Source organism: Melitaea cinxia, chromosome 18, assembly GCF_905220565.1.
Source record: "Melitaea cinxia chromosome 18, ilMelCinx1.1, whole genome shotgun sequence".
Lineage (NCBI taxonomy): Eukaryota > Metazoa > Arthropoda > Insecta > Lepidoptera > Nymphalidae > Melitaea > Melitaea cinxia.
This window is the reverse complement of record NC_059411.1, coordinates 12,594,077-12,611,726: the sequence shown is the minus strand read 5'-3', so window position 1 is coordinate 12,611,726 and position 17,650 is coordinate 12,594,077. Positions and strand designations below refer to the sequence as shown.

At 34.2% G+C, this 17,650-nt stretch overlaps 1 protein-coding gene across 1 annotated transcript in view; it reads left to right on the top strand.

The window, feature by feature from the left end:
• The first annotated feature begins 6,233 nt into the window (after window positions 1-6,233).
• The window catches only part of LOC123662129 (phosphofurin acidic cluster sorting protein 2), a 30,887-nt gene continuing 19,470 nt past the window's right edge, over window positions 6,234-17,650 (top strand). The window contains exons 1-5 of the mRNA XM_045597013.1: window positions 6,234-6,397; window positions 8,391-8,618; window positions 12,208-12,301; window positions 15,522-15,681; window positions 16,209-16,348. Coding sequence (XP_045452969.1) covers window positions 6,234-6,397; window positions 8,391-8,618; window positions 12,208-12,301; window positions 15,522-15,681; window positions 16,209-16,348 — 786 coding nt within the window. The remainder of the gene's footprint in view (window positions 6,398-8,390; window positions 8,619-12,207; window positions 12,302-15,521; window positions 15,682-16,208; window positions 16,349-17,650) is intronic.

Sequence of the window (17,650 nt, the reverse complement as noted above, 5' to 3'; positions counted from 1 at the left end):
TAATGAAAATTGGCAATTTATAATATTTAAATTTTTCAGCTTAAAAATTGGTCAATTTTTATCTTATATTGCTATGTCACTATACCATCATATCATCATCACTTCAGCGTTTTGCAGTCCACTGCCGGACATAGGCCTCCACAAGTTCGTGCCAAAAATGGCGTGAACTCACGTCTGTTGTCCATAGTCACTACGCTGGGCAGGCGGGTTGGTTACCGCTTTGTCGCACCGCCAACTTGTCCGAAGACGCTGCAGCCCGTCTTCAGCCTGTGTATTTCAAATAAAGCCAGCAGTTGGATGATTATCCCTCCATCGGTCGGCTTTTTAAGTTCCAAGGTGGTAGTGGACCTGTGTTATCCCTTAGTCGTCTCTTACGACACCCACGAGAAGAGAGGGGGTGGCTATATTCTTTACCACCGTAGCCACACAGCTAACACTATATTATGTTATAAAATAATTAACACGAAGTTATTTAAATTTAAAGAATCTCCGCACATGTTTACTAATGTATGTTTCCAAGCTTATTGCTAGGATTTCCTTTACAATTTCGTGTTCAATGATGTAAAAAGAATTATAACGTGGAATAAACTCGTATTTCCATATTTACCTAGTCGCTTAAAACTTTAAACGTTGGTTATCGAAACACCACGATCACTTCATTATTTATTAATAAAACAGTTGTATTACGTATAATTTCAATAATTTATTTCTCATATTACCACTCACAAGAAATAACTACGAGTATATTTCATACTACTGCTTACTAGAGGTAGAATTTTGACATAAACTTAATATGAAGTTTGTTATAATTCTATTTATCTGTATTCCGATATTGTAAAGACAAAAGATTTTGTTTTTTTTTGCTCATGATTGTATTGGACGATTTTGAAAATTTAATTTCCTCAGCTTTCATGATCATCATCATTACAGCCTATACAGTCCACTGCTGGACATAGGCCTATACAAGTTTACGCCGAAAATAACGTGAACTCATGTGTTTTGCTCATAGTCACCACGCTGGGCAAGCGGGTTGGTGACCGCAGTACTGGCTTTGTCGCACCAAAGACGCTGCTGCTCGTCTTCGGCCTGTGTATTTCAAAGCCAGTAGTTGGATGGTTATCCCGCCATCGGTCGGCTTCTTAAGTTCCAAGATGGTTGTGGAACCTTGTTATCCCTTAGTCGCCTCTTACGACACCCACGGGAAGAGAGGGGGTGGCTAAGTTCTTTAGTGCCGTAGCCACACAGCACCTCCTCAACTTTATCACTTAATAACATCGGCTTTATTTAAAGAAGGAAACGTAACAGCCAAAATCGTGTAATCCACGCGGGCGAAGCCGCGAGTGAAAAGCTAGTAGTAAACATAAATAAAAATGAATGGTTACATTGTTGCTAAGAGCAAATTCGTTTGACAGATCGCAAGACAGAACGTCAGTCGGGGCAGTTAGTAGTGAATAAAATTAGTGCTAGAATATTGAAAGGGGTCCTTAATCTACACAATCTTGCAGCGTATCTTGCTAGGCGTCAAAGTGAATTATGGTCCGTGTCGCCGTGTAATCTTCGCTTGAGGCTGGATGGCGCTCGGGATAAGCCTTCATTGTGTCGTAGTAAACAGCGCTTAATTGATTGTTACACGATATTGCCCGGCCCTCCGCGAAGCTATTAGCTCGACTGAGATGATATTAATTGCATATTAAATAACAATTTCCTTTTAACATCTTTTACTATTAGATGTAAAACTAGAGATGGTTGGGAGGTGGTTATAACAAAACTTATTTCTTAAAAAGCTATATCTTACTCAATATTTTTTTTCTAAATGAAGAGAAATTTTCGACGAATTCACATTCGAGCAGCTAAGTAGATCAAACTCCTAGCCTTCCTGTACAAGTCTACACGGAGAGGAGACCTTTACACACCAGTGCGAAGTATATGTACAGGCTAGTTTTTATTTATTTATTTATTTCCGTATTTACACAACATATTCAAGTAACAAGTAACAAAAAAGGAACAATCAGATTCTAGATGTAATTTGAAAGCAATTACTATTATGATCTCTACTTCTCCTAGCTAGGTAGCTGAGCTATCTGTATTAAGGAGAGCGATTTTCCTCCCAAGAATTCTACAATTTTTACTTTTCATTAGTTTGCCACGAGTTGTTCAGAGTTCAAAGTTACATTATAGATTATAAAGTTACATTATATTCTACAAAAGATAACATACATAATTTTTAATATTAAGTAGGTTAAGAGTGAAATAACAAAAATCAAAAAACAAACAAAAACAAAAAAAAAAAATGAGTTAGTTGAGTTCAGTATTAATGAAGTAGTAACAAAATTAACAAAGATTTGACAATACTATTTAACAATGAAAACCTTATATTTTTAGGTTCTAAATTTTGACTTGCATGTATTAAAAGGTTTTAATATATTAAAAAAAAATAAAACAACTAACATCACAATTATTTTTCCGTAATTTACTTCCGTAAAAATATTTCACGGCTTTATTAAAAACTTTTATTCGTTTACACGAAATCAACATGTACAGTCTACATCATGAAATTTCATTAAAAGCCTAGGTACCATAGACCCTCAAATAAACATAGTTTCATTCGTAGTACCTTTGCTACCGCCGAGGTGACTTTCTCTTTGACGCCAGCCTCATTAAAAACAGGCTGTAGAGCAGTGTAAGTAGACGTAACACAATTATGTGGCATGAAAATGAGGCGGAAAATTATGTACCAATTTAAAATATCTCGCACTAGAATGTTCGTGAGACAGTGAGCTCGGGGCTTTATATAGTTCCTCGACTTTGTTTAAGTTGGATTTGTGCTTATCTGTAACATGAATGAGGCTCACGGGCGACTCTATCGATAGTACCCGAGTTTATACATACTCATTAGGGTTGTATATATATATCTCTTTGATTTCCTTCAATTTCCAGACGAAACTGTACTGAATTTCGAGAGTAATAGTTTATGTTATAAAATCATGTCAAGTTTCGTTTGAATTCGTTCACGAACTCCGTTGTGATGCTCTGCGAAAATGCAGCAGCCTAACAAACTATAATTAACAAATTTACTGTGTTAAGCTTAGTAAATTTTAATTTTAATTGTTAATTTTAACTTTTTTGTTAGTTTAAAATGAAGAGTATCAATTATAGTTTCTTGGATATTTTTTTTCAAAATGTCTAACTTGTTACATATTTTTAAATAAAGAATAGATTATTACAGCGATATTAAAAAAGAGTACAATGTATATAGATACGCAGCACCTGATAACAAACTTCATAAATTATTCACGCTTAAAATACGTTTAGCTTTCATCCGATTATAAAATACAGTTCAGATGCGGTGGAGACAGTTTTAAAAGATTTATTTTTCAAAACAAAATTATATTTAAGTTCCGTTCGTGAAAGAGACTTCGTTATGATTTATCGCGACACTGAAACTGAATTGATTTATGCTTTATGATGTTACTTTAAGAATTAAAAAGATAAACGGATTTATTATGCTATATTTTGTTTTTAACTCACTTCTAAAAAGGAGGAGGTTACCCAATTTTTTTTTTATATGTTCGGGGATAACTTTGTCGTTTATGAATCGATTTTTAGTCATTCTTTTTTTGTAGGAAAGGAGATATCTTAAGTGTGGTACCATAATAAGGAAACAACGATCTGATGATGGAATCACAGAGAAATCGAGGAAAAGCTTCAAAAATCGTAGTGATGACTAGTGTGTTTGGTATTTTTTTTCGTATACTTACGTTATATTACTTGTCGATGTAATTGAAGTCGGTTTTTTTTTTTCGTTTGCGAGCAAACACAATTATCTTGTTGTTGTTTCAATAAAATCGCTCTAGTTAACTAATCAAAAATATATTACTGAAACTCGATGTAAATGTTATTAGACATCGTCGCTTATTAATACAAATCCTTTAACGTTAAAATTACTAAAAATAATAATAAAATAAAACGATATTAATGTAAATTTTAAAGTCCTTGTAATCAAAAAGTAAGTAAAACAAAATTTCTGCTATGTTATTCTTACGTCAATACTAATTACTTATTTTTGATTTTTTTTAAATTTCCTTTTTTATTTTCATTTGATAAATAAAAATATTTTGTAGGGAATTTAGGAAAAAAAATAAAGGAAAAATTTAAATTTATCGTCTTCCACTTCTTTTTTAACAAAAAATTCCAAAAAAAAATAGTATATTGATATGCTTGAGATTCATGTTTGTTCTATGAGATTATAATTATCTTGTTTGATACCGCTTATACGTATAGCTGTGAATGTTCATTGAATGTGATGCACACGTTGCGTTTGCACAGGAAGTGAACACCAATAATTACACTAGATACACCGCCGCGCCGGGCCACCTGTTAACCGGTCGCGTTTGATTGAGAACGTAATTACATAAAAAAATACTACGGGAATCGGTCAAGTGCAAGTTTTATTAACACCGAGAGATTTTGATATAGTGTGGATAAGAATTTATTGATTGGTACATTGGCTTGCATATTAATATTAAATATTGTTACTTACGTCTCTCATATTATTATTATTATATGACTTTTAAAATAAGAGGCATTTATATGAGAGGATACTATATAAGAAGGGTTCGACGGATTCAGTATGCAAGTTTAGACAACTGGTGACAATGAGTAGACTAAGTAAGGTTAAGTTTATACAATTATTTCTTCGTAATATAGGCTTTTCTAATGAAAAAAAGAATTTTAATCGTACACTTTATAACCATAGATGTAAGTTTAGAAAAATCTTTATATTTGGTTTTAATGTTGTACTCTCTATAGATTTATTTACAAAAAAGAAGTCAAAAATAATTTCGTTACTTATATTACGTTTTCCTTAAAAACAAAAATCTTAAAAGCTTTACAAAGTAAAAGCTCTTTTATTTCAAATGTTTTAATAATTGTTACACAAATTACTTTCTTTATTTATTACGTTGAAAAGAAATTAAATGTTTAAATTAATAAATTGCTTTTCTGAACTCGAAGAGGTCGACGTTATATTTTCGGGAAAGAGGAAAAACAAGACGGTCTATAGGAGGCGTAATAAATCCTTATAAAGCTAACCTGCCTCCGCGGTTTACTTCAAATACGATATTTATGTTGGAATAAATTTCGACTTTTTCGCGTACTTTTATCCGTGATCCATAAATTACTTCATATTTATATAGAAAGGGCCCCTCCCTCTACAAAAAGTATATGATAAAAGATGTACAATGCTTTGTCATATATATAAAATAGTTTTGAATACTACAGCCCTTAATATACGGGGATATGATATGTGTATATGTATACAAAAGAGATTTGAATTGTTTTTTTTTTTTTACAACTAGGTCGGTAAACAAGTGTATGGATCCCTAAACAAACAATAAATGCCTGCAACACCAGAAGCATCGCAAGCGCGTTGTCAACCCTACCCCCGTTTCCTCCCAGGAACCCGTTCCTTCCTCTGGTCACCTTACTCACCGTAGGATGTTTACATTAAAAATAAATAAATAAATAAAAATAAAAAATTGGAACAAAACATGGTTCTGTAAGGTTAAAGTACTTCCCCACGTAGGGCTGGTTGGTTTCTGTCGTGCCCTTCTTCAGTTTTAAATTAAACCATGTCTATTACTATGAATAATAATAATTAGGAAAAAAATGTTTCGAATTCTCGTAATAGACTTTCATTTAATTGACCCGTTGGATCTAAGGCTAATAAAAAAAAAAATTGTAATAATTTTGATTATTATTAAATGTTTTTGTCAGATATTCGTTGGCTGTATCTCCATTTTACAGATACGTAATACAAAGATAAAGCTCTATACAATTTCTGAACAAATCTCTAGCAGCTGTCATTCTACTACGAGCTGCAAAAATTCAATTTGTCGCATCACATTATATTATAAATATTCCACATTGTTTTGTGTTGTATTGCTTCGTATCATGAGAGCTATCATCCTCTCCTTAATGCACTTATAGCCTATATGTATAATTGGTTAAATAGTCTTTATTCAAACATGTAATAACTAACAGGCTTTCTAACACATTTTAAAACGACATAAGTAAATTCTTAAAACTAGATTGTTCAAAAATCAATCGTTTCAACCCGTATCAACCTGAAGAGTTGCAATGTCAAAGTACAGGGATTATCTAGTCTGACGTACTTCCCTACACAATAGCCTTCAAAAGCAGGTCACGTTGGCATCACCCCTGACTTCTATAGTATGCCAGGCACGGCTTCTATGTCTCGCACGACAGATGCGCTGAGCATTTTGAAAATGGGGAAATCATTTATCCTGACGTCACGTGACGTGGATTTCCTTCCTTTGCTTCGCTCGCAAAATGAATATGCAGTCTCTTGTCACTTAGTTTTAACATTCTATGTGCGGTGCGATTTCTGCGATCTTTTGACGGGTATCTTTACTGTAGCACCGTTTTAAAATATAAAAGCGTCAACCCTGTTTAGTTTATTATTAAAAAAATAGTTTTAATTTAAGAATTCATTGATTTTCATGTCAGATTTCTTTAAGTCCTTGTTATTTAATATTTTTTAGGCCCTATTTTTTATATGATGAAAAGATATACCAATAGAAATTGTTGCGATTAAATTATTCAACACACGCAAGTATAATGATAATCATAATATTGCGCATATCAATATACTTCAGTGATCAGTCTTCTGAAATCGAGAACACTTTAAATTCAAATTTCATCGAGGTATTAATATCATTGTTGTAAAGTTGGGTTAATTTCACTTTCAATTCCATCAACGGTAACATTGAGGAAAATGTCCTATTAATTTCACGCACAGATCTCACTTCACTCTGGTTTAGTGGTGCGAGTAATCGCCTAAAACATCGCGGCTTGTGGGTTTGATTATCGCCCGGGATGGATATTTATATTTGTACAAATATTTGTTTCCGGTTTGGATGTCTGTCCTTGTATGTCTCCCCTCCATGCTTCGGAGAGCACGTTAAACCGTCGATCCCGGTTATTATCATAAATACCTGATACTTGATAGCAATCGTTATTCATAGTAGGGAACATATCTTAATTGATTTGATTTGATTAATTAATTTGATTAATAAATTTGATTGCCCCGATTGTTCTCCTACATGAGGAAAGAGGCCTAATATGCCCAGCAGTGTCATGTTACAGGCTGAATGCTTAAAGAATTTACAGTATATTAGACTTGGTTTGAAATCAATTAAATTATTCCCAATCTTCAATAGATATTAACCGGAAAAGTTTGATCAAAACATTTTTATTTGAACTGATGTTTTTTTATTAGTATTATTATAATTGAAGACATAGCGTAAACAGAAACTAAAAGTGTAAGAACCTCTTTGTATGAAACGGAGTATAAAAATAGTATATAATTTTTTTTTTTGATTTAATATAATTCATAATATTATTATCGCTGTCGTTTTAATTATATTTTATTAATATTTAAATGAATGTAACATTTATTAAATTTATAAAATTATAATTCTTAAGATTCCAAGTTTTGTAAGAATTCGTAAGTAGTAAAATTGGAACAATTCCATCGGTTTATTCGCTCGTTTCGCTGTAGTATATTGAAAATTTTGAAAAAAGGTTCTTTATTTTTATAATTTTTTAGTTTTCTTTAATTTAAATTTATTATTATGGTGGAATTTCGACCTCTGGGCGACCACCAGTAATATTTTAATGCACGAGTGTCACTACTCTAACAATGATTAAATACATGATTTTTTGTTATGTCCAAATAATAATCTGACATTGTGTTGGCCGCTTTTTAGGTTAGCGCTGAAGGAACCTATTACAAAGGAATTCGGTGCTATGTATAACGAATTTACGATAATACGTAATAATTATGTAAAACGAAATTATGGTACATGATTGTCTATTTAAAATAAACTTTTGTATATTTTAAAGGGGTACACCATAACTAACTCGTTTTGATCGATTCCCTCCCCGAGCATGTAATATGTATTTATTGCATATCATCTACTTCAGTCGGCAGTTACATAAAATTTGTTTATTAGGCGTATAGGCCTAATTTATTATATTTTGCCGGGCCCCGGAGGCTTTGTCCGGGTCTAAAATAGCCGGGGCGAGGTGGCGAATGCTAGCCCGACCTCATCTCGCCCCACCCAGGCGGATGACTGCTCACACGTGGTGGTTGTTAGTCAGTAGGAGTTTGACATAACCCTCTGGCGCCCCCGCGCTGCAGGGTATCCATGAAGGATTTTCGATTAAATTTGGACAGCCCGTCATAACATATGTCAATGATTGGAATCCTTTTTAAAATACTGCTATACAATCTTGACATTCGCGGTACAGGAGATTTTTGTTTAATATTATTTAGTGCAATAAAGAATATATATTTATTGTTTTAGGTTATGCACCCTCCGGGTGACAAGGCTGAGAGTATGTGGCTCGCTGGGGGAGGCCGGGGGCGGTGCGGCGGGAGGGGCGGGCGCGGGCACGGTCACACTGGCGGCTCGTATGCACAGCAGCAAGAGAACCCTCCGCTCGAACGACATCACCGTGCCGCCGCTCGACGTCGAGCTCGACCTGTGCTTCTCGCTGCAGTACCCGCACTTCGTTAAGCGGGACGGTAACAGGTGCGTGACACCTAAATCTTAAACTAGGATAGTCCATATATACACTTTTTTGAAGCAAAACTTCTTTCCGCATGCTTGATTTGGGGGGTAAGCTGGTGAATGTTTGACGAGAGCGTTGAGAAAAGTGTGATTGAATGAGGCGAACGGAAGTTGAGAGGGAGATATAAGTTAGTGAAAATGGAAAGAGAAAGAGTTAAGTTTCATAAGTTTTACTTCAGTTGTGTGGTCTAAAGCTTTTTTTTTATAGTTAAATAAACTATTCATTCTCGACAGTCATTCAGTCATGACCAGCTTGTTGGCGCAGTTTGTAGTGGCCCTGGTTTCTGCTCCGGGGGTTGTGGGTGTCATTCTCACCCGAGTCTGGGTGTGATGTTTATATTTATTTATGTATTATTTCTATGTGTATTTATCTAAAAAAATATTTAGCTATATCAGTTTAGTTAACAAGCATTAACTTGCTTACCTTAGGAACAGACAGTGTGTGTGTCAAAGAATTTATTTACTTATGCAGTAGTATAAGTATTCAGAAAAACACGAAAGGAAAATTCGTTTAAATTAACATGCTTTAGAAGTTATACCTTAAATATAGTTATACGAATTATCGAAACACTGATCAGTAATTATGGAAATGCAAAAAGAGGGAAAACACGAGCGACATCTAGTGTAATTGAATAAAAGTCAATCAATAAGTAAATTTGCATATGTGATAAATTGAAAAACGTAGCCGCAGTGGCTACAATATAAACAAACTCGTTATTCGTCCGTTATTTGTATACATTTGACTTAATTTATTCAGGGTTTATCAATTAGCTTATACAAAGACAATATATTTGAGTTTGTTTCAGATTTGGATAGAATGTTTTACTTGTGACTTGCAGTTATTAACCCGTATCTGTATGTACATCATCGTAGATATTAACTTTGCTAACTAACGTTTACCCAGATTAACGATGACGCAAGCACAGTAGCTTAAGCAATTACGAAAGATTAACACCCAAGTCTTAGTTGAATTTAAATATAAATGGTGTGGCGTAGTATGATATGGGAGTTAGTTCTAGATTTTATGAAGCTGCCGAAATATGAATTCATATTATAATAGCTCATATATATCGAATATAAGTCAGTTCAGCCTATTGCAGCCTACTGCTGGACATAGGCCTCCCCAAGTTCGCGCCAGACATCCCGGTTTTCCGCAATCCTCATCCAGCCTATACCGGCCAATCTTACGTAGATCGTCGGTCCAACGCGCCGGAGGACGTCCCATACTGCATTTGCTAAGACGCGGTCTCCACTCCAGGACCCGTCTGCTCCAACGGCCATCGGTCCTGCGACACAGATGACCAGCCCACTGCCACTTCAACTTGCTAATTCCGTGGGCTATGTCGTATACTTTCGTTCTCTCGCGGGTAGTCTCATTAATCCTATCTTTGAGAGAAACTCCAAGTATAGCCCGTTCCATTGCATGTTCAGCGGCTTTAAACTTGTGGAGCAGTCCCTTCGTCAGTGTCCACGTCTCGGATCCGTATGTTAAAATTACAAATAGAAACGTCTGCTCTGAGTAGGAATAGCGGACTCGCACCACTATACCTCAACGGTTTTCATATTATGTTTATGACCAATAAATTTAAAAGTATTGTAATCTAATAAGATTTAAATATTCTGGTGCCTTTTTTCCATGTATCACTGGAGTGTGCAATTCTATTTGCCCTGTTTTATGAGTAAATGTGCTGGTAATAGCACGGTTCAAATGTTCACAGCGCAATATTTTAAGGTCGAGGCCGTAGCTAATGGTGTTCCCTTTAGTAAAAAAAATTGAGCGATTCTAAACTTTTATAGACGTTTTCTGACGAACACGTTGTAAGCGAACTTTATTGATTTACGTCAGTAATGCTTTCAACAATTTTAATAAGGTTATGAGAAGCTAAAAAAATTTATGGTTATGGGTTTGAAAGTTCTGCAGTATCACAATCATAAAATTAATAGACCATATGACCCATTTTTAGGATCAAGGCAAAAAGTACTTTTCTAAAAATCTAAAATAACTAACTTTAAGAGCATGGAGTACAGTGTTCGACTTTGTTTCGTTTCTAAACGAGTCTGAGCTAAAGTCGTAAAAGTTGGTAAAATCCAATATAATAGAATTTAGTCGGCTAACGCTAAGCCTTAGAAATAAGATTTTCTCAAAGTAATAGTGTTTTCATATAAATGCATAGTAGAGCCTCTTACCTTTTTGTAAAGCAAATTTGGATAGACGTCACAAAAAATGATAATCCTATCAAGAAAATGTATGAGACTGTACGAGTATTCAAGAAGTTTTTATCTGTAACGCGATAACTTGTAAGCCTATAGAGATAAGTTATAATAATCCTAAGAATTTAGAATGACACCACTTTCAGGAGCTCCGCATACAATCTCAGTAATGAATTAGTAGAAATATATAGATAGACTAGCTGTGCGCCGCGGTTCCATTCGCGTTAATTTGAGAAAAAAAAATTGCCTATAACCTATCCAACACGAAAATATTTTATTAATTCGAACCAAAAGTCCTTGAGATTAACGCGTTTAAACAAAAAAAAAAAAGCTTTATAATATTAGTATAGATGTATGGATTTGCTCGCAAAAATTTGTTGTATTGAATAGAAAACGTTTGGTTATCCGCCAATCCGCAATGGAGCTCTGACCTTTCTCCTATATCTCTTTATATCAAGGACCTTTGCCCTTGTCTCAGCAGTGGACATTTTTGATTCGATTTAGCTCAGCTAATTAATTTAGGATCTTATTTGTTACAAGTACAATTAACATTATTACAAAACTACAAATAGCCTAAGAAACTATTACAAACCAGCAATCTGACAGTTTAACCAAAATAATGTTTCATTACGTTGTTATTTCCGGCGCGTTTAGAATTTCCTTCATATTATTCTAGTTCCAGTTTCAATTTTATGGTTGTTTTATGGCAAGGTATTCGTGTTCGCTTCAAATTGTTCTGTTATCTGTAATCTACGGAATCTCGCCGTGACCTATGTCGCCCGTGATCCTGACATTCCGACTCACTGAGCAATTAGCTTTATGACAGCTATCGTGATAATTAGTTTGTTTTTGTGATATCGCTTAGGTCTACTGAGGTATTTTTAAGTGTGATTTCTGTTAGTGTGTTATAGAACTATATAGCTTTAGCAGACCTTGACACATTCTATTTTTTTAATACTCGTATGTATAGGTCAGGGCTCGACACGCGGTAGAATGTTTTTAAGACGTCTTTATGTTTCGTTTTAGGATTAGGTACATAATAAGTTGGCTATTGAACCAACAAATTTACATTAAAAAAAAATTACTTTTGTGACAAGAGGGCTGGTGCGTTTTTGCCCAGAGAATCGGCATAGCGATTCAACCGGGAAATTCTGCCAGCATTCTTGGCAACACTCCACGCGGATATGATTTATGTCGGAACTATTTGTAAATATTTAGTTAGTAAGTTGTGAATTGCTAATATGTATATTGTATTGTAAAATTTCAAAATAAATTTAGTCCCATTCTTTTGATCATGTCCTGAGTTTTCTCATAGTAAAATTTGATTTTATTTTTACAGATTACAGATAATGTTGCAGAGGCGCAAGAAATACAAAAATCGCACCATTCTTGGGTACAAGACATTGGCGGAAGGTGTCATACGAATGGATCAGGTACGGTGGCTAGTAATTATGTTTATAGGTTTAACTACGGTTATAAAAATTGTATTTAAATATAACTTATTTATATTTTTCAAAGTGGAAAGAAGTGATCTCTGCCTTCATTATATGTATGTATGTATGTATGTATGTAAGTCTTAACAGCGAACTGCGTTTGTTTGTTTCCAAGTATTACAACTAAAGTGCAGATTTGTGTACTGCATATTTGTGTTTTGCTGTGTAATTTTAGTTTGTTTAATAAATTAAAAGTGCAATATATATATATTACCTATAAATGTAATACATTTTGGGTTTGAAATTTCTTTATCTTATTTCTTTCAGAGAATAGGTAAAAACAACTTAAACGATTGTGCAGGCAGACGAATGGTTCAGACTACATAATTCAATTTTGCTACAATTTTGTGAAAGCTGGTGATTATTATCAGAACATTGAACTTTTGTCAAGGGAATAGTTTAGCACATAACAATATAAATTCTAACTTATTACGATAAAGTGGAAAATTACTCTTGTTATATAAAATACTTTTCACAGCCTACACGCATTGGAGAATAAATTGCCAATTGTGATACAGCTGGTACTAGATCGAGGTCGCTAAATGATAAATTTTCCGTAGGTCTCTTGTTTTAGGCTATCTGTCTCAGTTTGTATTTGGGCAGTAAACCCCGCTTTAAATTCTTGTACGAGATAAGTTAGCCCGCTTTAATTATTCGGTAATAACGGTAGTTCTAACTTCAAGCTTTAAAACTTTATTAAAGTTAAATGTCTCGTTAGAAGCGACATGTTTATTCAGAATAAACATTATCTTTTTAACTCCCAATGCCAAAAGAGAGATGATATCTATGTCTGTTTGTAACGTAGTAGCTCTCGATTAGATAGATTATGGAGAAAATAGAATTTTTGCATAAATGGTTTTCAATTTTCATTTTATTGGTTATCCATCTTTGTATCATGATACAAGCTTTACCTTTGTCTTTGTTCGCGATTATACGTTTTAATTTTGATTCTCTCTGCCTAAGAGTACCCTACTGGATGTCCAGTGTTAATAGTGCTTAGGTACTGCGCGATGTTTCGTCAAAAGACAAACAGACAGAGAAAAAAAAACAGTTTTGACTGTATCGATTATAGAGAGTTCTTTTTTTTTTCTTAGAAAAGCCTAAATTTCCGTTGCAACACCATATCTTAATCTTTTGTGTGATAATGAGCTATTTTAGGAATTTCCGGTGAAATGGATAATCTCAAAAACTATTAGGTGAATTTTAAAAATTGTTTCACCAGGATAATGATAGGTTATTACTAAGTGGCATGGGCTATATTTTAAGCGTAACAAAACGGAACAGCCAAAATCGTTCCAAGCGGACAAAGCCGCAACAGAAAGCAAGTTGTTGATTTACAATATTTTATTACGAGCTTTTGTTTGTTCAAAAGTGAAAATTTAAATGTTAACATTTATTTAATTACATCAAGCACCACACATGCATGTCCGACTTTCAGAGTAATTAATGAATCGTGTAATTAGAGAACGCCCCTGAAAGCTAAATTCGTCTAATTGGTGTGACATTGTAAACGCGTTTTCATTTTTTTTAAATTTTATTTTAGTATTTCTCTGAACATCTGTACTTGAATACGAAACTAATTTAATTAAACGGTTGTCGTCGTGGTGGTGTGCGTGAAATTTGGTATCTTACGTTACACCAGCTGATTCGACGAGTTTTGTACCGCTTTTTATACATATTCGTTTTATGTTAATATGTCGATTGTTGTCAAATTTCTTTCAAACAAACCATGTCTTGACAATATAATGAATCGCATCGCACCGTATCAGCCTATTGCAGTCCACTACTGGACATAGGCCTCCACAAGTTCGAGCCAAAAATGGCGTGAACTCATGTGTTTTGCCCATAGTCACCACGCTGAGCAGTCGGGTTGGTGACCGCAAGGCTTTGTCGCACCGAAGACGCTGCTGCCCGTCTTCGGCCTGTGTATTTCAATACCAGCAGTTGGATGGTTATCCCACCATTGGTCGGCTTTTTAAGTTCCAAGGTGGTAGTGGAACTGTGTTATCCCTTAGTCGCCTCTTACGACACCCACGGGAAGAGAGGGGGTGCCTACATTCTTTACTGACGTAACCACACAGCATAATGACTACAAAAAAGACAATAATGAATACAAAAAAGTAATAGGTACACAAGTTTGTGCAGTACGTACAGACATTTCGGCGATAGTTTTATTCCTATAGAATAGAGTTAATATAAACTTTCCCATAGAGTGAATCAAGACAATATAGCTAGATTTAGTTTGTTATTCAAAACATACAACCAGACGTTAAAAAATTCCTTTAACTTTTATTACTTGAGTATTCATCATAAACTTGGTCGTTTTCGTGTTTTCTTTATTATTCATATTTATTTATGGAATTATTCTGAGAGGTAATTTTATGAAGTTTAATTGTATTACACGGAAAATTGTTAAAAAAATTATATTTTTATTAGTTACGCAATGAAAAAGTAAATTGAATACGTTTGAAATGAAATCAGAATATAAATGAGAAAAAACTCAACACCGAGTTTTTAATAGGATTAATCTGGACGGCTGCCTTAAAAGTTTTAATTAAAACAAAAGTTTAACGCGAATAAAAATATTCAGGGATCCCAAAAGACTATAGGAAAGATTTCTTAATAATTTTTTTTTTGCATTTAATATAGACCTTATTTCTTATATACCTTACATGTGTATTTATTATATACCTTAGTATGTAATGTTGATTATGATTATTAAGAAGAGAGGTTTATTTCTTTCTAGTGAACCCCTCGATTTTCGCTCTGCCATTTTATTCGTGAATGTATTTTTTATCTTGTCCTGATAATAACGAACACAACAAAATAAAGTATTATCCGCTTTGATACAGTCGTTCGAAAGAAATGCGCGTACATATTACATATATTTACATTTCAGTGATTCAATTTTATGTAGGTACTCGCATATAAGATTTTGAACGAGCTACTTTTAGTTATTATCCCAATACTTTACTAGACTTACAAATGCTAGCTTTAATGGTACTTAACATGCTTATCCGCCAACCTGCAGTGGAGCCGCGTGGTGGATTAAGCTCCGATCCTCCTCCTTTATGGACAAAGAGTCCTATACCCGCCAGTGGGATGCTACAGTGGGATCGTTCGTCGTTATATACTATTAAGATGCTAATTTTTCCACCAGGTTCTTCAACGTTCCATGGACATGGAGTTAGAGCTGACGAGCGTGGGTGGTAAGGTCGGCGCTGGAGCCGGCCAGCCCGTCGCCAGGCTCACCATCACAGGCCTGGCCTCCACACCAGTGGACCATGACACCAAGAACAATAACACCTTGCTTATTACTGGTAAACATTATTTTATAAAATTATGGAATTTAAATGGTTTATATTTCCGTACTACTAGTGATTTGCGTTACCTAAGCATCTCTATTGAATATAATTTAAAGTACTAGTAACAAATATTTGAAAATTATAAATGTGAAAAAATGACAATACAGTAATATACAATGGTATGTGAATATTATAACTGCTAAAATAATTGGTGAATATTGATGTCTGGTACTCTTTTGCAGTGAAATACTGAAATGGCCATTACAAACGATTGCAAACGAAAATATATTTTAATGATAATGTAGTTTTTAATGATAAGGACAGGATTATCCAACAGACTTGTGTTGCGATCCGTCAAACTAAAAAAGTACATACGAAAGTGTAAAACAATACTTAGCCGAATTGATCAGCACTTCTCGAGGTTTGAGCGAATTAAATTTCTGTAGATTAGGTATATATGCCATAATTTACACGAATCGATACTAAAGCCGTAAAGCCACGATCTCTAACCGGCGATAATAGTGTCTTTAACTTCACAACAGAACGAGGTTACTCAGATGAAGAGGAAGAAGGGGAGTTCAGTTCGGTCGAGGAAGCGGACGACTTGACGTACGGCGCCGCGGCGCGGAGGCGGACACACAGACAGCTCGCTTTCAATAAGGGAGACTTATCCTACACCAAGGTGGGTTTGGACCTTAGCGTGAGTGTATAAGTGTGGTTTATATGTGTGTCAATAGTGTACTTGTAATGCCGTCGCCAGGTTTGAGGTTTTTAAATATATAGTATTCTGATCAGCGATTATATTTTGAATTTTACATTGAACCGTGATAAATTGTGACGGATATATGACATATATTTCTTCATTAGTAATACAAAATATTATACAGTAGGTATTATTGTAGAGTAGTTCAGAAAATATATATTCTGATGGGTTTATGAAAGCTCAGTTATAAGTTATCAAATAATGTATCCTGTATACTAACAAAGTTTTAGACTGTACTTTTTTCTACTATCTTCTCTGCAGAAATGAAATCAGAGTCGTAGTCTCGATCATTATATAGAGACAAATCCGACATAATTTTTCTATGAAGATACAATAAATCGACATTGAATTGTTCCATTGTGTCACCATTAGAACCGGATACTGATCAGAATGCTGTATTGTAGTTGGATCCAATTTTTATTAAATTATAATCATAGTATAACATTGAAACAGCGTCGTAAGAATTTAAAATAGTTATAGGAATTTTAATAAGAGTTATGTTAATAATCTAATTAACGCTGCAATATTCACATTTGTATTTTTATGCAAAGCAAATTAATAATAACAAAATCGTTTTGTGCATGGTGTGATATTAATAATGCTTTGCTTTATGACTTAATATTAAAATAACATAATATATTGTGATTGCTAAAAAGTTTTATACTGAGATGTTTAGAGAAGATATTAAAACATTTAGTATTATTGATAGATTAAACAGGATATTTATCATATTTTATCGAGGTAGGACATAGCAAGAAATATTTTTTTCAAAATTTGGAAAAGCTAATTAATACTGGTCATAAGTAGTGTTCCATATGATGAGTAAGGTGGCCAGAGCTCCTGGGAGGGTCAGGGGTAGAGAGGATGGGGTCAGATAACGCGCTTGCGATGCCCCTGATATTGCAGGCGGCTACAGGCTACGGTATCTGCTTATCGTCGTTTATATATATATATATATATATATACACATGTATGTATGTATATATCATTTGTAATTTAAAAAATGCCGTTAATCATTCTGATTTCCCGATACTCCGTCATTGTTGCAAGCGCCAGAGGCATGGGTACTTATTATTAATACATGCAATTGTAAAACTATAATAAATACATGGTAAATATTCTGTAATGTTTAAAAAAATGTTCCGAAGTATAGACTGCATAATTAGCAGTAGGTACTAAATGCTTGAAAGAAAAATTGAATTTTATTTACAAAAACGCTTT